The 27,780-nt window shown below is 37.7% G+C and overlaps 1 protein-coding gene across 6 annotated transcripts in view; it reads left to right on the forward strand.

The window, feature by feature from the left end:
* sorbs3 (sorbin and SH3 domain containing 3) overlaps positions 1–27,780 on the forward strand; it is a 275,634-nt gene that overhangs the window by 184,806 nt on the left and 63,048 nt on the right. For all 6 annotated transcript variants that reach the window (XM_039769617.1, XM_039769613.1, XM_039769616.1 and 3 more), the window contains 5 exons: positions 10,553–10,658; positions 13,887–13,992; positions 18,011–18,064; positions 21,241–21,348; positions 26,452–26,513. In XM_039769617.1, the coding sequence (XP_039625551.1) occupies positions 10,553–10,658; positions 13,887–13,992; positions 18,011–18,064; positions 21,241–21,348; positions 26,452–26,513 (436 nt within the window). The remainder of the gene's footprint in view (positions 1–10,552; positions 10,659–13,886; positions 13,993–18,010; positions 18,065–21,240; positions 21,349–26,451; positions 26,514–27,780) is intronic.

The following is a 27,780-nucleotide window of genomic DNA, read 5'->3' on the forward strand; positions in this document are numbered from 1 at the left end:
GCATGACAACATTTAAAATGCAACAGCATTTGTTGCCAGCAGTCATACACATATACTTCAGAACAGATAATCCACCTGAAGCTAAACATGTTCAGACCAGATCAGTACTTGGATGTGAGACTATCTAGTAGAAGCTTGGGTTGCTGCTGAAAAAAGGTGTTGGTAAGGCCAGCAGGTGGCACTTACCTTGTGGTCTGTGCATGGATCCTAATGCTCTGGGGCAGTGATGGGGACACTATGTTGTAAAAATGGTGCCACAATAATTCCAGATATATAGGCACTGTGCATCAAAAGTCATTCCAAAGGAATAGGAAGTGTATGCTAAGAATTGTGGTCAAAATTTTCATAACCAGGAAGTAGGGTGAAAGTTGTTGCAGTAAAGTATTAGACTTAAAAAAATGTCTCAGTAACAGTCAGATCTGTGAGGAGTCAAGCAAATTTCATTACCATCTAGGATCGATAAAATACTCTTAATGTTTTTTAAATTCTTTTAATTACAGCATCCATTAAATTTACTCCTTTTACTTTTAAGTAAAGTGTTGCAATAATTAACCAATTTTATGTGTAGGTATTCTTGAATCAAAGTCAAGGAAATTATATGTAACTAGCCATGTTCGCCCAACTACATTGCGCATGTTAAAGCTGTCTGTGAAGGGCTCTCTGTTAAAACGCGACTGCCAGTCGTGAACTGGGCCCTTCGTCACACAGCATTTTGATTTTTTATAAGGGAAACAAAATTACAAAAGAAAACCCTTGGATATTGATTCGATAGGAACGGCCTACTCGGAATCACTGTCCGAATCATAATTATGTGGTGATGTAAGAGCATTTCTGCTTCTGTCCGTTCACAGTCCAACTCGTTTTCATGACGCTGTTGTTTCCTCTCACGATCTCTTCTCAACCTTTCTCCAATCTTGCAGGTTGCTTTGTGTCAATCCAAAGAGTAAGGCAATATACACGGAGCAATGGTTATAAAAGGGGGACACATAGGTATCCAGGCTCTTTAAAGCATAAATAGGGATCACTTCACTGACATGTGAGCAAGCCATGGTACAACTGTGAGATGTGCAGCACTCGCCAGCTGCAACGTAACAATAATAATTTCCGGAACGTGCTGTTACGTTGTCATTCATTTTACCCACTGTCTTTCTTTCATTCATATGTTACGTAGGCACGTACCTTTTATCTTTGGCAATCGCATTCTCTAACCAGGCCTCAGGAGCTAACTAGCGTAACACTGTCCACCACCCCTTTCGTTATTCCGGCACATTGTTGACATCCGTGAGTAACAACAAAGTACTAAACTGGTAGGTGGTCTACGCATGCATGGAATTCGTGGACAAAGATCAAGATCTAAATGAAGATCTCTTTAGTTAATTTAAAGCATAACAATTTGTTTAGTTTGAATGTCTGTGTTTTGAGGTGTGACTGGAGTACTACAGTCTTCAGTAGTATAAGCCTAGAGGAGATTCTTAATGCAATGACTATGTTTTAGCTGTCTCTCTACTGCCATCTAGTGCTTCTTCTTCTAATTCATTCGCGGACAAACAAAGATCAAGATCCAAATGAAGATTATATATAGAGATGTACCCAAGAGAGGTAATGTAGTTCATCTTCTGCAGATAACATTAGACAACAAAGAAGATCTTGATTTGTCATTCATATTAAAATATTAACAGTTTCCGTTAGAATAGCTTTTCAAAGACAATTAACAAATCTCAGAGCCAAACATTCGAAAAGTCATTTTATTTAATAGAGAGAAAGAAGCAAAATTCAAACACGGGCAGTTATACGTTGCATTGATGCAAATTTAACACGTCAAATGAAAATTAAAATCTGTTTAAATTGTTCATCCGTATCCCCATATGCGAGCGGTAGAACCGCAAAGAGGTTAGCGCGTGGGCGCTGGCCCAGGGGGTTGGTGAGTGAAGCGAGCGGGGGCAAAGTTCCCTAATATGTAATATATTTTAAAATACTAAGAATAATAAACTATACAATATATTTTTAGAAACATTACAATATATATTAAATCCTGTACAATATATTTTACACTATATATTTCAAGATATTTTCAAAGTATATTGCAGTATATTTTAAAGGTATATTAACCTAGCATTAAAAACACCTATGACTATATATACCTACATACCTATGGAGATATGTTCTAGATTGTAGATTAACGCAATGCATATTATAAAACAAATCTCTTACGTGGCCCTTTCTCAGGTGTTTGTCTGTCTGACCACACTGGATTCCTTCTGTAGTTCAAAGGCATAGTATTAGGCAGACAGATGACCTTGAAAGGTAAAATGGACATTTTCTCTGATCAGAAGACTCTATTCTCCTAGAAACCAGTACTGATTGTGGGTCAGTCTATAATGCCATAATGCTGCTAACATAATACACACCCTTGTGTTTGGTCCACATTAATACTGCTTATACATATGTCAACTCCAAAAACTAACTGCACAGGCATCATGGTCGGCATTATTGGCACACTGTTGGCTATACATAAAATACAACAAACCAATGGTGATACCAAAAAAAGGGATGCCAACAATTTTATAGGACAGCCCAGAACAAGAAGTCCCACTACCACAGTTGAAATAACATCCTATATAGGGGTTATGTACTTGACTCTGTTGGGGCTGGTTTGGCCAGTTGTGAATGGAACCATGGAAAATAAATCTGGATAGATGGAGAGATGGATGGATATATTTATTGAAATAAATAAAGACTACAAATACTGCATGACACTAATCTTTGAAGACACATTGCTCACTTTATTTCAATGAGTTCAATAAATAATTAAATGAATAAAATAAAAAGGTGTCTGTGTTAAAAAAAATACAGAGTGTTCCTCTTTGGAAGATAATGTCCATGCCTCTCTTGCAATAACAATATTAATACAAACCACCCACTTAAAAGCACAAGAAGATGAGGTGAATCTGGATGGCTGATTGGAAAACATGCAATGTTAAGTATTTGTTTCATTTGAGCAAGGAAAACATAGCAGGTGGCACCAAGAGGGTATTACAGAGGATTTCAGATGTAAACTCAGATAAGCCAAATTATGTAAACAGCTTTGAGGTGGCAGCTGACCATGAAAAGGAGATTCAATTCCAGTCGCGGAATCTCACATTTAGAAACTCTGTGGTTAAATGCATCTTTCAATTACTGACCTAGAAATATCTTAACTTTAAATGATATTTTAAGTGTCTTTCTTTTGTAATATAGTATACTATATATTGGTGTATATTTGTGTTGACTAGAAATCATGTTCAAAGCATTTTTGATAAATTTATCTACTCTAGTAAATAAAAAAGTTTCCCCTAACTGCTGCAAAAAGAACTGGCAAAATACTGATGCTAACAAAAATACATATGATTATTAAAAACAGACTAACTGCATTTGCAGAAATACACATAAGAATTTTTGTTATACTAAAATGACTAGGACATACAGAGTATAATAATAGTAATAATGTACTATATAATAAATGGGGACTTTTACATTAAAAGAGTTAAACAATTGCAGCTCATATAATAAATTTAGACTTGTATTGTGTTTATTGCACATCAGTACAAACAGAACTTCATATTAAGCATATGCTACCTCATTTACATTGTAACAGGAAAACACAGAGCCAGAAAAGGGTTTGGGGGTCCACCCTGTATACTTGAAAGTTAGTGTGCAAATTGCAAGCAAATTCAAACAAAAACAGAGTTGTCTGTGTAGACTGAGTCCGTATGGGACTAACAAGGTATAGGTGAGTAAGGCTTTATATAGGGGTTGAGCAGGAAGGGGCGTGGCATAGGTGAGGTGCCCGGAAGTGAGGTCAGAGATGGTGCTGGAGGAGAGGATGGGTGGACTTTACTTCTGAGGATGTGAAGGGTAAGGTGAAAAGGCGTTAGAGTGCACTGTCAACCCTCAGCCAGGCATTCCAACACATTTTGTCAAGCCCATTGACAGCCTCCTATGTGCACATGTGCGACAATATAAAATAAGTGTTGCTCACTAAACATTAACACAGTAATCGCTGGTTACATGCTATAGACCTCTCTAATTATTATATTTTGTGCTCACGTCTCCATCAGCTGCAGTTCTGGGTATGCAGGACAGGGATGTAGGATGTGAAGCCATGCAGCTGGTGGGGAGGCAGCTTGTTGTTTGAGTCAGTGTTGCACTTCACAGAAAATTCACACAATAAATTGCATTTCTCTTCCTGCTTAATGTGTGCATTTCACAAAAGACGAAAGGCACTTGGCTCTGATCTGGAAGCGTTTTCATGCATTATTTGCTTGTGCATTGTCCTTTAATTTAGCATTTAAATAAAAATGATGTCTAGTACATAAAACATTAACAAAAGTGTGCACATCATCAACTACGATAATGTGATTGGTAGGCAATGGTGGTTTGACAGCTGCAACTTTCCATGCAGTTAGTTTTTGTGCAGAGAAAACCCAGTAATGTGGACAATGTTATGTTTTAGTGTGTCTTCATGATATCTTCAAAATATGAAGCATATCATGTTAAAAAATCTCCTGCACTTCTCGGTGGTGATATGAATAAGAGGCACAATTAGAATTTATTTTACCAGTGCAAAATGAATTATTTTTTACACAGCTGCAGAAAAGAACACAGGCAAACATAAAAGTGTGAATGAGGCTTTAGGAAGCAATATCCCTTGTTTTCTACTGAACAGAAATCTTTAAAACCCCAAATAAATGTAATAATAATCGTAAAATCTCGTGTGAAATGAATTTTAGTGTCAGTTTTGTGAAAATGTATGTTAATCAAAACTTTCCTTTTTGCTCATCACTCTACTCCAACAGGAGGCTACGAATTATGTGTTTTATGCAGCTACAGAAAAGAGCACAGTTAAAAAACACAGAAGTGTGGACAAGCCTTTAGGAGGCAATATTCCTTGTTTCCTACCAAAAAAGGTCTTTAAAAATCCTAAATTCATTTAACTTGCAAAATCACCAGTGAAACAAATTTTAGTGTAACAAGTCTGCAACATGAGCCTGTTTTGACCAATTAATTTAACTTGAATTTTGAAGATACCTACTATTATCATATGAGAATGAACAGACTCAACACAGAAGGCTTGGAATTACTATAGTGTTCAAGTCTGGAAAAGCAGCAATGTTACCTGGGGCACTATTGCACCACCCATTAAAGTTACATTCACAAATTTTTCCATAGAAATTGTCCTTGAGTCTAATAATGACTGTATACACTACATAGGTGAGATCTGTGAAAACCTGGAGCCTCACATCTAAAATCTTGCTTTGATTCCATACTAAAATGTCGCTTATGCTAGAAAGTAAAAATAGCATGCCGACAAAAAAAATATTTTTTTTAACAACTGGACGTATGCCAGGTCCCACAGCAAGTTTTTTTATAACTCTAAATTAACTTAAAGGTATGTATTCATGCATGCAATTTTAGCTGCTCCTGTCACCTTCTGTCAGTATGTATGCCTTACAAAAACGCCCTTTTTGAAATTTCTTGACCTAATCACCCTATAAATTTGCCCTTGTTCATGAGTGATGCCTTTACTTTGAAACTAATGAAGAACACAGGAAACAAAACTTTATGAACGTGAGCTTGAGGTATAATGGATGCAGTATGTCACACCCAGACCACAAATGTTACATAAAATAAGTCTCAAATAAAGGGTATTTTTTCCTCACTTTTTAAGGCCACAGTCAATGTCAATATGTTAATAAATGAATTAGTGCAGCTGTGAGGAGTTTGGGGTTCACATCCCAGATGCTCCCTGCATGAAGTTTGCACGTAGGTCCCCATGTATTTCCTCAGGCCTCATCCCACTTTCCAAAACATGCAAGTTAGGTGAATTGATGATGCATGTGTGTATGTGTGTTCACCCTGCAATGTGTTGCTGCCCTGTCCAGGGATTGTTCCTGCTTGTACCCATTGCTTGCTGGAAAAGGCTCCAGCTATCCACTGCTCTGGTTTAAAAGATGGCTGAATCAATGAATATTATAATCTGTCCTGCCCAATAGCAATTCTTACTTGCATGTTGCCAATCCTTAAAACAGATAGAGAAATACTCTGTTCAATTTCAATCACAAATGACTTCACAGTTTTAGATTTAGCTTGAAAGAAATTATTTCAATTTGAACGCGTCTACAGTATATTCCTCTTTTGCATACTCCGTTCGGCAAACAGATCCTCAGTACTCAGCATGAGCAATTAATCAGCAGTGTGTGTGGTTGTGGCTTGTGGCTTATGGCTACCTGTACTAACAGCGGCCTGGAGGTCTGAACAAATCTAAATCACACATCACATTATGACAAAATATTTAAAAAGCACGAATGTGATATATGTCTTTCATGAAGCAAATAAATAAGAGAAAAAGCTTCAACTTTCAAATCTGTTAAAAGTTGCACCTGAATGTTTCTAAGTGTTTATTTTGCCACAACTGAATTATTTTTTTGTCGTTTTAATATCGATAATGGTATTTGTATCTTTTTTTATGATGATGACTTGCTTATAAGTCTAATTTATTATTAGATCCATCCTCTCTGTTTGCTGAATTGGAGCCTACATTACAAAGACAATCACACAGAAATCACACAACCCATGTTCTATTACAGGTTTAGAACACCCAGGCATAGAAAGTGAATGGATGGACAAACATAAGAATGCGATTGACACATCATTGAAATATGCAATGAAATGAGATTTTCTGTTCAATTTATTGTACTACTACCTAAAGTTGCTAAAATTCCAGCACCAAAAATGTTCTTACAGATTGTTGAAACTTATTGTAAATTTAAGCCAATTTTCATTGACACGAAGATAATGTTTTATAAACCCTGACTTTTGCATAAGAAATTACTTTCACACGTTTCCGTGAGTAAGTTTTATACATGAGGCCCCTGGAATCTTGCCTTGGATCAGTTCTTAGCTTGACCATGTCACTGTCACAAAGGAAAATCAAAAAATAAGATAAGGTGATTGCTAACACTAGACGTCAACAGAAATGCCTTTACCAGCCTTATTGTCTCTGCCTACTTCTGTTCCCATTCTTGTATGCATAATCGCTCAAGATCGGTCCATTTGGTATGAAGATCTGTTTTTACACTTGTTACGCATATTTATTTGGATTAAAGTTACACCAAATGGGAACTCAAAGTGAGCCCATCAAAGAAATCCCCTTATAATTTGAGATATGTGAGGAAGGTTGTCTTTTTGTTCCATTTGTATTTCTTTAACATCCTGTACCAAGCTGTCTGATTTGTAATTTGTCTATTTTCAGCTCTGTAATTATAAGCTTTCTAGAAGTTCCACAATCCGTACTGATAAATCTTTTTATACATTAATTAATTTTCCGAATATCTTTATCCAGCACAATGTTACAAGGAGCCCACATTGAATGTAAGACTTCTGGATAAAGGTTGCTAGTGCTACCATTTTCTCCATACATTAGCATAATGCTGTTTCTGGGCTAACCAGTTGAAAGGTTGAGGTTACACCAGTTAAAATGTTTTAATTGTCTTCTCTGACTACAGAATGTTGGTCTCGAGCTTGTACTTAACCCTAAGTACATTACTTCAGATGCCTGTATGGTTTTATTTTATCACACAGGGTAGTTTTAAGGAGTGACCAGGTCCTTGTTTACTGAACTCCTTACATGTTATTATTGGCCTTATGGGGGCATTCCTTACTTATTTTTTCTGTCTGCCCTGTTGCTCAGTTATGAAGAACTTGATTGACTGAATTTACTGTGTTGAGAATATTTATTACCTCTGATGTTTTTTTTTTTTTTTTTACTTGGTTTATGGTGTTTTTATGTAAATAGTGTTATTTTAAAATTTATGAATATATGCCACAATCGACTAAAACTCATAACTAGCAATTTCAGACCTCTGACTCAGAAAATACAAAGAAAACACACCCCAAACTTGGAATTACTATTCACAAACTCGGGCTTCGTCTCTGAAATCTGAGTTTGTCAGACTTCAGATTATGTCTTCAATCCAAAATGGTGGTGTACACATTGGACAATAAGTACAATAACACTTTATAGGTTTCATTTGTTCTTTAGAAACATTTACTTGAATGTACATGAATCAACTTAATCCATAATACTGAATACTGAGAAAGTAAATGTTAAACTTTAAAAGATCAAACATAGCAGATTAACCGATGTTAGCTGTTATGCACTACTGTTCGTACATTGCATTGAAAGTGTGCTTTGTGCAGTTTTTTAATTGCACCTTCCTAACAGAAATAGCACTTATTTTCATGGCCAAGAGCATAAAAATATTTTTTGACACGTTAATGTACATTTTACACCTTTTTTTTTCTTCGATCTGGACAATAGAACTATTAGTGTTTGCTGCTGGAAGAGCAGGCAAACATTTGCTTTCATGTGGGCATCTGCGTTTACTCTTCCACTTGGGTAAGTGGAGCAAGCAAATGCATGGAGGTCACAAATGGTGCAATTGTTACTTCCAACTTCCCAACTCTGTCGTATAACGAATGAAATACTAGACCATTTACAAAGATGATTTACTTTACTGTGTTACCAGTCACAGCAAATACCTTCACATTTGGTTCTTATGTTAGTTAACACAGGCAGGTAAATATAATGCCTAAGGCTCTGGATTTGACACCACAAGGTTAATGGCTTCATTTCTGCCTCTGCTTCACCATGTCACACAGAGTAAGGTCCTTAGCCTACCTTTACTCCATCTGTAAAAAAAAAAAAAACTGTTTAGACTGTCTGCGGTGGGCTGGCACACCTTGTGTTGGCTGGGATTGGCTCCAGCAGACCCCCATGACCCTGTTGTTAGGATATAGAGGGTTGGATAATGGATGGATGGATGTTTAGACTGTTGCAATATATTCTGATATTGCATGTTACCTTGGATAAAGATGTCAGCTAAATATGTAATCTCTATTATAATAAAAAAAGTCTTGGGACAAGATGAGACTAATCCTGCGACGAGACGTGACATTTTGGAAGGAAGTCCCGCAAGACGGAGACTTTTACCATGAGATTCTTTCAAGTCACACCTTACTTACGTTTATTTTCAAAAAAGACCACAGATTTCAGGTGCATTCCGGCACACAACCTGGACAGGCACCAATCCATTAAAGGGCTTACTACTTATGAACACACACACACATTTAGGAAGATCCAGTTTAGAATCACCCATTCATCTAAATATGGCAGCGACAAACGATGAAGTCTAACGAGAAAAGTGTTGATCGGTTACATGGCAAGTTGATTAAATGCATATCAATAGACTATGCTGAAACAGTTGGTGATGATCAGGCGGAAGATGAAAACATCAATTTATAATATTCCCCGAATTACTGTTGAAAGAAGGATGTATCATAATGTTATTGCGTAATTTATGTATGAGTGATGGGCTATGCAGTGGAACAAGATTCGTTGTATTAAAAATTGTTTGAACAATTCTGACATGTACAATTTTAACAGGCAACAAGAAAGGTAATGTAGTACATCTTCCACATAAAGTATCTATCTATCTATCTATCTATCTATCTATCTATCTATCTATCTATCTATCTATCTATCTATCTATCTATCTATCTATCTATCTAACATTAGACACTAAATGAGATCTTGATATGCTATTCGTGCTAAAACGTTTACAGTTTCCCATGAGAATAGCTTTTGCTATGGCAATTAACAAATCACAGGGACAAACATTTGAAAAAGTCAGTTTATTTATTAGAGAGAAAGAAACAATTTTCACTCACAGGCAGTTATACATTGTGTTGTCATAATGTAAATTCAAACACAGAATTAAAATTCAATGCGATCTTGAAGATAAGTTAATTCCAAATATTGTTTTAACTGGAGTTTTAAAGTAAAAGTGAAAATAATGCATATGTAACAATTTACATGAAAATAGCAATCTTTATAAATTGTATATCCGGTTAACCAAACCCCGGGGGCTGGTGAAACAAAGGGTTGCACCACGTTTTTGATATTTCTATGGTGATTTCATAAAGTAGCAGTTTTTACTTTCAGTTTTCTAATTTCTATAAATTTACATGTGACATGCAGTAATTGTTCACTCCATTCTGGCAACACCTTGGAATGTAAAGGGCTCCTGAGGCTTTAGCTTATAAGCAGATTGATGCTCTGATTAATGGCTTGGATAGGTAAACCACAGGAAGATCCCATTTCCTAGACAGTTTTTTTTCCATAAATGAGTGCCTTGAGGTGCTAATACAATGATCAAAGGTCAAGCGAACTGTAGAATTGCGGAAGGGATCAGCGGCCTCTGTAAAATGATCAGCCCACTGAAAAACTCACACTGCTTAGGCAGCATGAAGTCATAGAGCTCAAATGGCATGCTTGCTAATTTTGTCAGGGCGTTGAGTGTAAATCTGACATAATTTGGGCAAAGATTGTAGCTGACTTCTGGTCAGGTTATGCTTCAGAATAGTGAAATGATTTACACAGAGGCTGGCTTGTTCTCTGAGGGGAGGTCTGTGTGTGTGCATTAATGTACTCTTTAAAATTTTATCTGTATAGGAGAGTCCTGCAGCCCAAGAAACACAGCCAGGTTGGACAAAGTGGACAGAGTCTATGATGAGAGAAGATTATTTGGGCTCACACCCTATGGATCTCTACCTGATTGGTAAGGATGGGATTTAAAAATTGGATTATGGGGGAATCCATTGCAGAGGACAACATAAAGACAGCTGAGCTGAAAGAAGCCAAATGCTTTTTTACTTCATTTCAACCAAGAAGCAAATATACTATTTGTTCATATTCTCTTTTGAACAAATAAAGTCATTTAAAGTATGTTATTAAATCCTTTTAAATGACAATTAAAATGGAATTTTAATTTCTGTCCAGATGGCACTTTACAGAGTGTTTAATTAAACTTTTACACCCATAAACCTATAAATAAATTACAATCAGAAAATGGTTCATAAATTGTGATGTTATAACACTGGTTTTACACAAAAGCATTATGGCATTTCAAATGAAGGAGAAAATGTGGTGCTAAAAAAATAATGTTCTTCTACAATGCAAAAATTCAAGTGAAAGTCGTTCTGAGAGCTAAAGTCAGCCAATTTGGTATTTGCCGCATAAACACATTTGAGAAAAGAATCAGTTCATTCATGCTTTTTACAGAACCTGCTAATTCCAAATGTAATGTGGCAGGAAACCAGAGTCTCAGGAACAGTGAAAAGCAGGATTCTGGTCCAACACGGGAGAGACTCGTGATCATTTTAGAATCATCTTGCAGTTACACGTGCAATTTTTTTTAGAAGTGTGAGGGAAACCAGAATATTAAATACAAGGAGAACATGTCAACATCAGTAGGACAGACCTGGAGCTGAGAAACAGCAACATTAGAAGAATAATTGTATGGTATTTCAGTATATTAAATACCAGTAACGGCATACTGCACGATAACGTGCAGTGAATACACTGGACTTGAGCATTCCTAGTTTTCTTACTCTTTCTCTGTACGTTTAACATTCGTTTTCTCAGAGGTTGATGCGCTTGCTGCTTCCTGAGCAGCTATTCTTTTGTTCACCCTAGCGGCCCACTTCTTTTCTTCTTTCATCGGCATCTTTTCACGTTAAAGCTGATTCAGTCAGCGTTTGTGTTGCAATTACTTAGTATGTTTTCCTTAATTTTTCACTTAAGCTGGCACTTGAGTCTTCAATCTGCCTCAAGAATGATTTAAGATATGAACAGGTAGTGGAAGTGATGGTGAAGGTGGTAGGGAATGAGAAAGGCGCCTGTGCACATGCACCACATGACCGCCCTGCTGGCCACTGCCGAGAGTTGATTCTACAATAAAATAAAATAAAAATAAAAAGAGGTATAACCTTGGAGGTCAATCATCACCCTGAAAGCAGTTAGTAGAAGTCACATAGTATATGTGTACCAAATTTCTGGTCAAAAGGTGAAGCGTTTTGGGAGCTAAAGGTGATTAAAAATCCTGGACAGACAAACGGACAGCAACAGTAGCGTATTATATAAGAAGAAATCAGGATTTTTAAAATATTTTAGCGGTGCACTGTTCCCTATTTGTCCCAGTCATGAACTGGTGCTCTAACCAGGGCTGTTTTCCTGCAATGTGCCCAGTGCAACAGGGATAGGCCCACTATGACCCTGAATTGAAGTCAGTGGGTTTAAGAATGTCATGTCATGTTCAGCATTTTCTCTGATTTTGGATTTCAATAAAACAGTTTAAAAATTATTTTAATTATCCATTAATCTTGAGCAGGGTTGTATAGGACTGGAGCTTATCCCAGCAAGCATAGTGCACAAGGCAGTAATGATTCCCTGGACAGGACGCCAGTCCATCAGAGGGTGAATCCATTCACACACATGCACACATCCACTAGAATCAATTTTGTGATGCCAATCCATTTAACCTACATGACTTTGGACCAGGGTTTGGAAACCCACACAGACATGCGGAAATCATGCAAACTCCACGCACAGAGGATTGGAGATATGAACTGAGGTTTCCTTACTGTGATTCAGCAATGCTTTCAATGAACTACCCTATTCTGAAACAGTACTATGCAAATATACTGAGATAAACTTTAACTTTTCAAAACTGAAAAAAAACATTAACAGACAGTCATTTACAATCCTTTCAAAGAAAAGTTAAAGTAATAAAATGTCCAAAGAAGCCACCTATCAATTCAACCCACCCAGTAAAGCCCCCAGCTCCCTCCCCTGCCCTACCCTTTCCCACCATAAAAAGAAGAAACAATAGCATCAGACATTCCTGCATACAATCCAACAAAGCTAAACTTTGAACAAAGAGAGGGAAAGCCAAATTATTAAAACATGACAAATGAATTGTTAAAAGCTGCGTGTGTTATTTGGCTCATGTAAAGGTTGCTTTATATTAAAACACAGGAAAAAATGCTTGGCAGCAAATGATGGGGTATTTCAACATGGCTGTTATTTGAAGTTTTATAAATGTTTGCTTTACTGATTTGTAATATGTGCATTGTAATGAAATCTCAAGGGCAATAAAGAGGAGAGGAAAAAAATACTGTTTTTAAAAATGTAATTGGTGCAGTCAGCTAACCGACTGTGATTATCAATTTTTTTATTTCCTGGAAGAACAATCATCTCACACTATCACCATTCTAATTTTTTCAATTACATTTTATATATATATATATATATATATATATATATATATATATATACACATACACACACACACACAGGGTGCGCAAAAGTAGGTTTACAGGTGTTCATATGGAAAAAGACATCCAGGTTACAATTATTACAGTAGCTTTATTAACTCAATAGCTGTAACAAGAACAAACAAGAGGGCAACTAATACAAATAAATAATACAATAATTAATAAATAAATGATAACACAAGAATAAACTCTGTGTTTTGCATACTCACAACTGTAAACCTACATTTGCACATCCCTGTATGCAAACTGAAATCATCAATGTATTTTAATTACTTGAAAGAATAAATGAACCACCTCACACAATCACCATCAACATCCTAAATATTTATATAATGGTATTGGATATTTCATTTTTAGTCTTCAAAACCTTCAACTTCAAGGGAACGTTTTTTTTTTTGCATCTCTCATATTAAAAAATCATAAAAGTAATAAAGATTTTTAAAGTATTGCAGAGCTTTAGTTAAGTAATCATAACATGAAAACACACACAATCTGCCCCCACCTAGCAAAGAAAGAAAACATTCTTCTTGGAATTTCACCAAAGCTGAAGAGCATTCACAAGGAAGAGAGAATAATAAGTTAGGGGGGAAGAAAAAAAAAAAGTCAAAAAGCAGGCGGTAGGCTGAGATGTGTCCAGACAGGCTGGGTGGCTGACTTGGTTCCTTTTGCAGGAGTGACTTGGGAGCTGCCGAGGAGGACTGTGGATCGAATTGTGAGGGGACGGCACCCCCCAAACCTGGGAGCATCTTTGACTATGAGCCTGAGCAGAACATTCAGGTATTTGCTTGTGGGAGCGACATAAAGTGGGGTGTGAAGAGCTTTATTTTTATTTATATATTTTTTTTAAATTGAAATGCACTTCCTAGGTGTATGTTAAAGAACCAGTTAATGGTGGTCCTGTTTTGTTCACTGTCCTGTACTGAACTGAACTTCTTTCAGGGTAAAGAAAGCAGATGAAAATAAAAGTAACAGCTGTAGGGACAATCCAGATGTGTTTTTTTGTACTAAAAAACTCAGTGCAGGGGTCTTGCCAGACTAGTCAATGCATGCATGGGAAAGGGTATGCATTAAAAAGTCATCCTGCAGGTTTAGCCTGAAAGTTTGTTCATATTAAGAACATCTGGTTTTCTTTCTGACTTCAATACATGGAAATGTTTTTAGTATAAGAGCAGGACACTATGTTTTCGATATACACTTTGCGTATCTGTTGATTATTTTAGCGGTTAGTAATAAGGCCTTTGGTGGTTATTTATTATATGACAAATTAGTTTGAAGTACCTGACACTCTTTTGTGACATTAAAATATGACGAGCCTTCTCAGCACATGACTCAAAAAAGTATCTCAGATTTCATTACTTATGTAATACAAACTATACTAGCAAAAATGTTCCCAGCAGGAGCAGTCTCATTCTTCTTAGATATTCAAATTAAGTTTTCTGTTATTGCCAAGGCTTTGCAATTCTAGTTAAGGAATGAGGATATAAAAGATTGATATGTGGAAAATCTGAAATATTTTTTTAAAAGTGATCTGCGACCATAGTGGCAGAGAGGAGTTACTACCTTTGCAGAGTTTGTACATCCAGCCTGTGGTTATCCCCGAAAAACTTGATTTTCTGGTGACTCTTATTTGGCAAAGGAGTGTTGTGTGTGATGCATTACATTGTTTGGCATCTGTAAGTTGGCAAGCAAGTCTGCCCTGACACTCTCCATTCAGAGTTGGTTTGTGCATTTTGCTCAATGCTGCCAGGATTGGCTCAGGATCTCAGCAATGGTGCATTGAAGTAAACTGGTTCAGAAAATTGTATGAATGGATAGGTGGATGAAAGGAAGGATGACAAACTTAACATGATAACTGTGCATGTCAACATTTGCAGCACCCACAAGAAGCAACACCTTAAGGGAACATCTTACAGAAAATATGCTGCTTATAAATGAATGTATTTACATGGCTATCATCTCTAGTACCGTATGTGAAACATTGTGATGACTAGCAAGGATTTTCTGTTCTGCTGTACTTAGGCCATTTACGTGTTAAATTTTTGCTCTCCAAACTATCCATCCATCCATCCTCTTCCGCTTATCCGAGATCGGGTCGCGGAGGTAGCAGCTTGAGCAGAGATGCCCAGACTTCTCTCTCCCCAGCCACTTCTTCTAGCCCTTCCGGGGGAATCCCAAGGCGTTCCCAGGCCAGCCCAGAGACATAGTTCCTCCAGCGTGTCCTGGGTCTTCCCCGGGGACTCCTCCTAGTTAGACATGTCCGGAACACCTCACCAGGGAGGCGTCCTGGAGGCATCCTGATCAGAAACCCAAGCCACCTCATCTGACTCCTCTCGATGCGGAGGAGTAGCGGCTCTACTCTGAGCCCCTCCCGGATGACTGAGCTTCTCACCCTATCTTTACGGGAAAGCCCAGACACCCTGCGGAGGAAACTCATTTCAGCCGCTTGTATTCGCGATCTCGTTCTTTCGGTCACTACCCATAGCTCATGACCATAGGTGAGGGTAGGAAGGTAGATCGACTGGTAAATTGAGAGCTTTGCCTTATGGCTCAGCTCCTTTTTCACCACAACAGACCAATGCAGAGCCCACATCACTGTGGATGCTGCACCGATCCGCCTGTCGATCTCACACTTCATTCTTCCCTCACTCGTGAACAAGACCCAAAGATACTTGAACTCCTCCACTTGGGGCAGGATCTCGCTCCCAACCCTAAGAGGGCACTCCACCCTTTTCCGGCTGAGGACCATGCTCTCGGATTTGGAGGTGCTGATTCTCATCCCAGCCACTTCACACTCAGCTGTGAACTAATCCAGAGAGAGCTGAAGATCAGGGACTGATGAAGCAAACTAACTTAATGTAAATGTTCCTGCACAATTTCTTTTGCTACTGTGTCCTTATTTAACTCTTACCACGCTTAGGGTGCAAGAGTTGTATTATTTTTTTCAAGACCACAGAGTGTAATTTGGGATTATGGGAAGCACTGTGGTGTAGTGGTTAGCACAACAGTCTCACAGTCATTGTGTATTAGATGTGATATAAATGTATATTCACCTTCTGTATGCAGGAGTTCTCTCTGTGTCCTTAATTTTCTGGGGAATGGGAATTTTAATGTAATGACTGATTATAAATTTGAGTGTATTTATGTGGGCTTCTTAATGAATAATGTCATTCTGGCACTATTTCAGGGGTAGGCCACCAAATGATAATTACCAACTTCCCAAAGATCTGCAAATGAAATGTGAATGGATAGATGAGTGGTTGGATAGTGAAATACCTGCCAAATGAAGTTATTTCATGGAAGGCTGTACATTAAATAAACTGCAAACAAAAACTGAAAAATGAAATTAATAAAAATGAATTGAATGGAATAGAACATACAAATTATACTTATAATAACAAGTACCTCATGCTGCTTAGTTAGTTGTAAATACTTTGCAGAATTGTAATATCTAGACAGGATAATGCAGGCAAAGCTCTCCATTACAGCCATTGACATTCCAGCCTTGGTGCTGGTGACAGCAGCACAGAATACAGCAGGCAGATGAAGAGCAAGATTAGATGATGTTAAAGATGGGTAAAAGCTCCAACTCTTCTTTAGGTGAATAGGATCTCCCATACTGATTCATTGTCTAGAATTAACAATCCCAATTTGGGGTTAAGAGATCCAGGGATAAGGTGGAACCTGAGCAGGCTGAGCAATAAGTGGAAGGCCAGCCACATTCTGACAGGGTTTTTTTTTTTTTACAATGATATCTGTTGTCTAACTAGTTTCACTAGTTTTTGGGTATCTAAAGAAGGCATTAGGTTTTGAGTTCTTTTCAAGGTGATAGTTAAATGCTTTGGAACCAGCAGTTATCATGGTAACATGTTGATCATGGAATGACACTTGTAGGTCACTTGCGATGGTGTCTGTAGTGATATTAGTTATTCTAGTGAAATATGACATACCCTTTAAGTAGTCTTTAGTTCATTCTGACTTTCAGCATGTGGTGGGCTGGCGCCCTGCCTCGGGTTTGTTTCCTGCCTTGCGCCCTATGTTGGCTGGGATTGGCTCCAGCAGACCCCCGTGACCCTGTATTCGGATTCAGCGGGTTAGAAAATGGATGGATGGATGGACTTTCAGCATGTGGTGGGCTGGCGCCCTGCCTCGGGTTTGTTTCCTGCCTTGCGCCCTATGTTGGCTGGGATTGACTCTAGCAGACCCCCGTGATCCTGTAGTTAGGATATAGCAGGTTGGATAATGGATGGATGGATGACTTTCAGCAAATAACATGCGGTTATCCAAAATCAATCAGAATATCTAAATAAAGCAAATCTAGCAAGGTGCAAGTCTGTACAGAAAGAATTTATTACACAACACATCTGGGGTCTCATTAGATAGCAACGAGGTGATGTTTTTATGCTTTGCATATCACAGCATGTACTCTAATAAATTATATGTCACTAATTTATTTTAATTTGACAAGCAACGTTTGTCATGCTTTGCCTCAAGCCAGTGTGGATCATTAATCTGGCGTTGTGTATTAAGATAGAAAGGGAGATTGAGTAAATTTCAGTTTTTTAATACAGATGTTGTAAGATGTCATGGATCCACACGATGGGTATCCAATTGGATTTTAGAATTGGATTGAATTTAAAACTGACTGTGGCCCCATTTTTTATAACATTATCATTGTGGCTTCGGTGGGAGTAATGGAGGGATGGATAATTTTTTTAAAGCTATTTGTTTATTCATCTGTTAAAATAATTGAAATATGATTTGAACTTATCTCTTTGTATCTGTCCATGTTTCACAGGATGGAAAACAGCATTTTGCTTTTCTAACACAGCGACAATCTCCACCCATTGAGGTGAGTTTCTTTTCTTCTGAAGTCAAATGTTCTATAATGAGATGTTTTAGATTAGACCTGAGAGTTCATTGTAAAGAGAATGAGAGTCTGGTCTTTTTAATATATAAGTTGTAGCTTTTCTCTTGATTCAAGTTAGCTAGTTTGCAGCTAATTAGATGGTTCTAAATTTTAGAGAAATGTAAGTCTACATATACTACAGCCCAGATAATGCAAGCGATTAAATATCTGTCCATGTAAATTTTATTAGATATATACATTCAACTAATCGTAAAAGATTCTACATCATGTGGAACTGCCCCACTTTATGGGGGCTATAAGTCTAAAGGAGAAAACAATATCACCTTATAGAAGATTCCAACAGTCAGTCACTGGCGGTTTCTTTGTATTTTGGATGCAAAGAGACTCCAATTTTTCCCAGTTTAATCCAGTTTTGTTTAAAGAATGTAATTATATGCATGTTCAAGCAAAAGCTAATTTTCATCATATACAGTAGTTCTACATTGGAAGGATGCTCTTTAAGTAATTGCTTATAGTTCAAATTTTTAATACATTAATAAAACGCAAATGGAAAGAATCAAAAATAAACCTGTTCCAGTAGTACTCAATGCAAGGCAGCAATCAATAATGTTAGAATGTCAATTGTCAAATGATCAAACAAGAGCCAGAAAAAGATTTGGGGCAGCCTTCCATATACCTGAAACCAGGCTGCAAAGTTGAAACTTGGTTGCACAATAGTACAAGTTTGAGACCAGAACAAAATTGCATTGGATGAAGCAAAGATGATGGTTTTAAAAGAGGGCTGATGAAGCGATGTCGTTGGGACCAGGTGGAATTTCCCGTATCAGGTCTGCAGTGGAAAGAGAGAAACGATTAGAAAACTCTGCCACCTCCTGGTCTGCCGTAGAATTACCCTTGTTAGAGCCCTTTAGCTGCCTCTCATGCGCACATGTGTGACACAGTCCATTGCAGAAAAAACATGGATGCCATGCCCACACTTAGTTTCGATGGTCTCTTTTGTTAGGGAGGAAACTAGGGAACTCAGGCTCATGGAGTTTTCAAAAAGCTGTTTACTAAGATAAGGATTTCTCACATGGACTGTACTTAGTGCCAGTGAGAGGTGAATTAGTGTCTAATCAGCATGACTTTAGTCTAAAACAAGGATTCTTTATTTGTCTACATCAGGGGTGCGAACTCCAGGTCGGAGTGCTGCAGTGGCTATAGGTTTTCATTCTAACCCTTTTTCTAATCAGTGACCAGTTTTCACTGCTAATTAACTTTTTCCCCATCACTTTAATAGAGCCCTGTTATCAGAGTTCAGCCCTCCGAATTGATTCCTTTCTTCATTAAATGACAGTCAAGCAGAAATGAAATGTGAAATGAGCTAACGGATGACCAGCTAAACTGGGGCTTCAAACTCCAATCACTTTCTTAATGAGAAGCCGATTCTTGCTGTTAATTAAACCCGTTATTTAATTCCATGGCTTGTTGCTGCTCTCATTTTGCCACAGCACACATTTCAAAAACTGTTGCTTTTCTGTTCTTTCTAAGAGCACCATTAAAATGTTTTGGTGACCTGAGAGATCAGTCTTTCCAAGACCATCACCTCTCTTTAATTTCAGATATTGTGCAATGGGCACAGGGGAGCTGGTCATGTGGTGGCTTGTGTTGTGTCTCATTATTGTTTGGCTGCTAATTAAGGAAAAAGAAACAACTATGGGGCCTGAGTCAAGTTAATTAAAAGAAGTAATCAGCAGCAAAAACTGGTCACTAATTAAGAAGATGATAAGAATGGAAACCTGCAGCCACTGCGGCACTAGGCCTGGAGTTCGCCACCCCTGGTCAATATGCTAAGCCTGTGAAATTCAAAGCTGGTCACATTTTGAAACTGCCTGAATCTGATGTAGAAACGTTCTGAACTAAGAGTAGATCTTTTCCATAAATGAAATCCATCCATTTATCCATCATTATCGAACCAAACATATCATGCTCTCAGTTTCAACTTTAGAACAAATTTGACAAGAACAAGTCATTCAGCCCAACAAAACTCACCAGTCCCAGCCACTTAGTTCTTCTAAAATAACATCAAGTCAAGTTTTGAAAGTCCCTAAAATCCTACTGTCGTCCACTCTATAGGGTGGTCCAGATCTAATTATGCAATTTTCATTACACTATAACTTATTAAGTTTATTACATAGAAAATCACCCAAAAAATCCCGGACCATAGAGAAGTGTGTGAACTGACGACATGAAGGATCACCTTCGCGCCGAACTGAAATCGTCCCCGCATAAATCAAAGTCATCCAGACGATCTGGATCTGCATAATTAGATCTGGACCACCCTATACTTGGTAGCTTAAGTGTGAACTGACTGCAGTCAAAAGTCGAATCCTTCATAACCCATATTGTGATTTAAAGAGATTTTACATAATATTGTCATAAAACAAATAACCTTTCAACTACTAAAATAATTTTTAACTAGTATGACTTCCTGAATGTGGAGTACTCTGTTGTATTTGCTATCTAACCAAGACTTGGAGTCCACTGTATAAAAAGTAATGTAATGGACTGGCATGTATGAGAGTAAAATATTTGTGTGAAAAGCGTGCTTAAAATATGCCTCCTTTTTAAGGTGAAAATTAAAACCTAATAGAACAAGTTACTTTATGATAGCTGCATATTGTTCATGTGGAATTTCCACCTCCATTATTGTCCCGTTGGGTACTCCAGTGTCCTTTTAAATGTCACAGTCCAGGTGTGAATCAATATAGGTGTGTGCATGAGTGCGCCCTTTCAATGGAGTGGCAACCTGCCCATAGAGTTAAAGTCTTGGTCATTGGTGTTGACTACCAAAAGAACAAATTTGTATTAAGCGGTTTAAGTAAATTAACAAATGATTGGAGAGAGGCATCTTTTTAATTGGGAGGAGGTGTCCATTTTACTTTGAATCTTACAATTTGTTAACTGTTTCACATACCACACACTTCAGATCTTGTAGGCCTAATAAATCAGTTCCTCTTATTACCTGGATCCTTAATGAACTAACTATGAGGGACTCTGTGAAGTATATAGAAGATGGCCTTTTGGCATAAATATTCTTTTGTTTTGTATGTTAATCTGTTTAGTTTGCATGTCATATAACAAGTCTTTTTATCTTTTCTATGACCTCTACTGGTCAGGTAGTCCTTGAGAAAGAACTGAAGCAATTTGAAGTTGAGCTTGACTCCGATATTGAAGGCATACAGAGGCGCCTATCACAGAAAAAGCAACGTCGCCGTCTGGGTGAGGTACTTAATTGCTTGTTATCTTAAAATTTGCTTTCTGCTTCAAATCCTGCCTTCCCAGGAAATATTCTACTTGAAATGTGCCATGCTCCTTTGTAGCATTTTGGTCTGTGATATGTCATACTGCAGGGTTTATTGATAGCCAGCAGGTGATGATCTTTATGATGCATCCTTTGCACTGCTACTTTCATCTTTAAACTTTAAATTATTTGGACTTTTCACACATTCCCATTAATTACAGCACATACAGTCACTGAAGTGTTCACAAAAAAAATGAATACAGAGGAGCATTTGTATGATAAAATTGGTTTATTTAGCTTGTTTCAGTTCTGCCCATTTATGGAAATAAGTACAAAATACGATAGAAATTAACCAAATTCTTTACACTTTAACAGTAAAAGCACATTTAGGCACTTGAAACACTGGACTATGTATTCACCCAAAATATATAGCAGCTCTTTGAACACTGCTGCTATTTTAAAAAAAAAAAAAAGAAGTAGTAAAATTGATAAATATGAAATTCATTTTTTACTTGATGCAGGTACTCTTCACCAGCAGAGCAGTGCGACTTTGTGCTGGGCAGCCAGTGCTATTGTCTTGTTCAGACTGTGCCCTTCTCTGTGCATAACTTGCCATCACTAATTGAATGGATTGTCATTTTTTTTTTTTGTTCTTTATTTCACCTTATATAGTTTCTCGTATTAGGAATTTGTTATTTTTCGCATACCCCTTGGGGTTAGAGCACAGGGTCAGCCATTGTACAGCGCCCCAGGAGCAATTGAAGGTTAAGGGCCTTGCTCAAGGGCCCGGCAGAGTAGGATCTCTTTTGGCAGTGATGGGGGTTTGAACCAGCAAACTTCGGGATACCAGCCCATATACTTAGCCTCAGCGCCACCACTCTTCCCCCTGGAGACCTCTTCTACTGATGTAATTAATTAATTATATAATTTCCTAAAAAGTACAATTTTCCTGTCTTAATGGAGAAACTTTGAAATCAAAGGCTGCAGAAATGTAAACATTCTGAGATAGGGGTGTCAGGGTAAAATTACCTCATGTTTGTAAAAAAGTAGATACGTAAATCTGTCACCTTTTATATGGGATGAGTTTAAAAGAATACTCTGCCATTTTATATATGTAACTTATTCCATGGCCCTGACAAATATTTAAAGTCATGTATTCATGAATGGAGATTACCAAGTTTCTGATATAATAGATGTCTATGGAGACCAGCACTGTTACTCTTGTTACACCATTAGTTTGTCAGGTCACCCAGACATATGCTTATAATATCCTAAACATGTGCATTTTTATTAAAACTAGGGGGCTTCGCCCCCTGCTCACTTCGCTCGCCAACCCCTGTGTTTGGTTAATCGGATATACAATCTTAATTTTTTTTTTCTTTGGAATTGTTTCAATTTCATTATTTGCACTTTTACTTTAAAGCTTCATTAAAAACAATATTTTTTTGAGACACATTGTGACAGTGCAACGTATAACTGCTCGTGAGTGAATATTGTTTGTTTCTCTAACAAATAATCCGAGTTTTTCTAATATTTGTCCCTGTGATTTATTGATTATCATAGCAAAAGCTATTCTCACAGTAAACTGTAAACATTTTAATACGAACGATATATCACGATTTCCTTTGGTGTGTAATGTTATTAACGTAATATATACATTGCCTTTCTTTTTGCCTGTTAAAATTTGCATCGCTTCTCTGTGATCATCAATATACACCTGACAGAATTGTGTATTCTTTGAAATTCAATTTGTCGTTGCTTTAACTGTTGCAGGACCACAGATTCTCATAGCGTATGGTCTATTATTGCGTAAGTCCACGCTTTGTGCATAAGAATGATGCGAATGCAAAAAGACTCTACTCTTTGCCTTTTATTTCTGACATCGATTTTTACTGCTCTTTTTTCAATTACACCTGGTTCTGATGGTTAATCACCATTTGTTTTGTGGTAATACGATCTTTTCTATCTTTTTTTTGATACTGTAGCAACTGACATGATAAAGTGTCACAAAAGTTTTACTTGAACAATCGCTGACTTCGTAACCCCAAACACAACTTTCTAGCATCCTCTCCAATCCCTCGTCCCCCACGTCTCGCCTCCCCCCTTTACCGCATCAATCAATACCCCGTTATCAGTCTTCCGTGCTGTACTCCGCCCTCTGTCAATCGGACCAAACAGTCACTTAAAACCAAAAAGGCCTGAACCTAGCTGGGACGCTCCAATACTTTCGAATTTTACTGGTTTCATAATCTATCTGCCTTTTTTTCTCTCCAGCGCCTTTGGGTGTCTGTTCTCTGTATTGTCCTTATATGCTTTATATGTGTTGAGAGCACAGGATGTGTGTGCACTACGTGCTTTTACACGACTGACTGTTTTTTGATGCATGTGCTCTTGTATGATATCTGTTGTAAGTAGGGTGTGTCTTGCAAGAATCTCATATTCCACGTCCCCGCGAGACGGCCCTGGCACAATCTCTTGGCACCAAGCCTCATGTTTATGGTCCACGCGAGACGCTCCGTGGCAAGTGTCTTTTGTCTCGCGGGTCTTTTAAATGTCTTCCAAGAGAATATCACGTATCGTAGCCTTGCTTTTGCATTCCAGGATTTCTTTTTATAATAGAGAGATATTGTTAAATAAACCCCTTCCAGAAAACACTCTTATGAATGAAAATGGAACGCGCTCAAACAAAAATTAATATTTGAATTGAAGGCCCACCTCCCATTGCTACATTTATATTCATAGCGGTAAACCACAACTGGAGCAATTTAGGGTTACTTAGCTTCAGTCTGTGAAACTGCACAGGTGAATTGACCTTCTATTTGTTAAAGCATCTCGGATATGTGTAATATTGTAATGTTAAGACTTGCTTTTCTTTAACTTTTAATCATTAGTTGTAAACGTCTCTCAGTTCACTTTGCAATGTTGATATTACTGGTGGTGTAGTGCTAGCCAGTGAATAAGCTGTCACTCGGCAGAATTCCTGAGCAATGAAGAGAGTTGAGTTTTCAATTCAAGTTTGCAAGTGTGGAAAACCCACATAAATATACTGTATGAAGACTGTATCAACTGTGACTGTGCTAAGATCTGAATTGTAACAGCTCTAATGACTACACTATTGTATTGTCCTTTTGTAAAATATAAAATAATCATTTATCCATCCATTTTGAATCTCTTTGTTTTGACCAGGATTATGGTCACAACTATCTGAGAAGACTTCATCTTCCTCACAGACAAATTTTCTTGTTTTTGGGAAACTCTCAGGTGGCCTAACTCCAACAGTAAGAGGCTGTTAGTTTAGCATAAACTAACCTGTGATGTCCTCGAACCCAGGCATCAATAGTCATAGACTGAAATGAACTGGGTAATGAGGATATATAATAACTATAAATAGGTGCAAAATAGTTCTTTGTGCTTTTATTCAAAATAGAGTCAACAATGAATAAAGTGCAGTACAGTCATCCATTATTAAATAAATTAATTAATAGTTCAATAAAAAGTGTAAAAGATAAAACCAGGCAATAAATACGATAAAATCCAACAATTACATATCACCCAGAATCAGGTTCCCTTTTTTAAAACAAAATTCTCTTAGAGTCCTGAACATCCAGTCCTTTGTCTCCCCTGCACACCCCTTGGAGTCTTCTCAGCCAGCGGAGACCGTCACTCCAGCTCTAGTCCCGAACAACATACTTCAGTGTCTGTTTGTAAAGCTTATAGCTGGACCAACATCTTCCGTACACCCTCATCGGCATTTACAGAATTCCCTAGGAGTTTACTCGATTGCTCAACAAGGGAAGATCCACCCCTGGAGTGCCATTCTCCTTGCTCCCTCCCAGGCCGATTGATTGCCAGACTCCTCACCTCCATTCTTTATTTCTTACCTGACCTTTGGTTTCCTCCCTTCTAACCTGTTCAGGCTCCTTTTACGTTATCATGGGTGATGGGACCTTAATCAAGCCCCACAGAGTGTGAATGAGGAAATTGGCTGAACCAATCACGCCTTCACGTGCTAACACAATTTAGTCAATCTCCTCATCAAACATTCAGGGGCTGCTTAACTTTAATGTTGCATACACCAACACCCACAGAGCCTGAGTGCACTGTTTTTATTGTTAAAACTTTTCAACATGCTGTACCACATTCCCCAGAATCTCATCCCAATGAGTCTCCTTCTCCTGTTGAAATGTTTTCCTACTTACCAAGCCACCAGTTCTGTGATGTAATACCTTAACTTCAATAGAGAAGAATTGGTTTCCGTATCAGTACATTTGCTGTTATTGTTTTTGTCATTATTTATATTTCATGACCAAAAATTGCTTAGTACATAAGTGGTTTCTTCTGAAAATGTAGCAATCTCTTCAGTACAACCTTCTAGAATACATCCTACACAATATGACCTCTGCATCATGGTGATCAGCAGTGTTGCCTGGAGACTAGGACACTAGATTTTAAACTATAAAGCTGCCAGTTCGGTTCTGGCCTCAATTTCATTGTACAGTCATGAGCATATCAGTTCACCAGCTTGCATTACAATGATAAAAAAAAGGTATCCTGAACTTGTAATTCATCCTGGATAAAGATGTCTACCAATACCCTAAAGTTACTTTAATTTTTCTGTCTGTGGTAGTAGTTGATTCATAACCCAGTAGAGGGAGAGAGAGAGCCCCACTCATGTTCAAGAGAGATCTAAAGTTGATGCAGACTTAGTGGCACACCAAACACAGGATCTCTGAAAACTACTCTGCAATCACGTGCTAAAATGAAACTCTCCAATTCATAGTAAATAATGAGAAGAATTAAATTAATAGCATACTGTAAATATTTCTCATTCCCTCCCTTTCAAAATGAAATTCACAAGCTTGTTTACATCTCCTTCTCTGTTTCAGTGCCATAGTCTCTCTCTCTCTCTCTCTCTCTCTCTCTCTCTCTCTCAGTGCCCTCCCTCTCCCTCACACCCATTCCTCTCTCTCTCTCTCTCTCTCTCTCTCACGCTCCCTCTCCCAATCTCCTTTTCACTTTGCTGTGTGCTGTCACTGCTCGCCCTGTGGGTTTGGCTCAGAGTTATTTCCATTTAATCTCTCCACAGAACGTGTTGAGCAACTCCCCGGTGAGCACACAGACAGTCACAGCTGGCGAGCCGGACACAGGGTGAGTATGGCTCTGGCTTTGGTTTCCCAAGTTTGTTAAAGAGGATTGTAATTAAGAGGGAATACAGAGTTCAGAAAGGAGTGTGGTGGGTTTTTCGGGGCTTGGGTGGTTAAAGCCTTCCAAATATGTATACCTTTAGGATACCTGCTCTGCTAAGGTGCTCCTTTAAGCTGGAGCTAAATGAGACTTTTAACTTGAAAACATGTCATATTTACAGAGGCCTCGTTAAACTTTTACTTTACACAGTAAGTTCATGAGCTTGCTGAGTGCAGTTAGTTTTTAAAAAAAGCTGAGCAGGAAGAATGTAATTAGGAACAGTATTCAGTCATTTCGCTTTACCCCTGATGCTCTTAAAGCAATTTGTTCTAGCGTTTCTGTGTGGAGTTTTGCCAAAAGAGGATGAATAAAACTAAGGCAGAGAATATCCAGTTCTAATGATTTTGTAGGGCATCCTGTTTGATTTTTTACTTTTGCAGAAATAAATTACAATCATTATAGTGGGTCAAGAGGCTGAGCAGTCATTGGCCTTATTTTGAACTCGGATTGGTGGGCCTTTGAGTGTTTAATTTTTCCTGTTGGAAATTCTGTACTATTTCCGTTAAGCAGCTGGCATCTGCCCTTAGTTTTGTGTAAAAAATTCTCAAAATAATTGTTTCAAATATTTTATTTCCTTTATGAGTTTGATATCCTAGGTCAAAATCAACCTTTCCTATTATTAATTTGTTTCTTTATGTACTACAATGTTGCTAGTGAAAATACACCGTTATAGCAATCTTCATGTTATTTAGTATAAATAAAAGACTACAAAACACATGATATTATGCAACACAGCAGTGCAATTACTGAACAGGGCAAAGTGATACCCTACTGTTCACGTTCACTGTGAGCATTAAAAGTAAATTATGGACATGATGCACAATGGCAGCCTCTTGATGACTGGACATCGTGGAAGTCCTGCAATATGTGAAACACAGTTTTGATTGTCCTCAGTGCCGGCCTCTAGAGAAATGAGACTTCACATACTCTTTAGCCTCAAAGCACCTTGCTAGGGCAGTGTTTCTCTTTAGACAAGGCAGCAGCTCACCATGTTTCATTAATGTAAACACTGGTGCAGATCAAATTAATTTCAGTTTATTATTATTGAGTGCCCTTCCACTTAAATGGTGTATCCTTTACAATAATTAAAATATAAAATGAATAAGAAATACTTTGTAAAAGACAAAGCAATGTTGAAGCATTAAACAGAGAATCATCTTACAATATATGT

The sequence above is a fragment of the Polypterus senegalus genome, chromosome 11, assembly GCF_016835505.1.
Source record: "Polypterus senegalus isolate Bchr_013 chromosome 11, ASM1683550v1, whole genome shotgun sequence".
Classification (NCBI taxonomy): Eukaryota; Metazoa; Chordata; class Cladistia; order Polypteriformes; family Polypteridae; genus Polypterus; species Polypterus senegalus.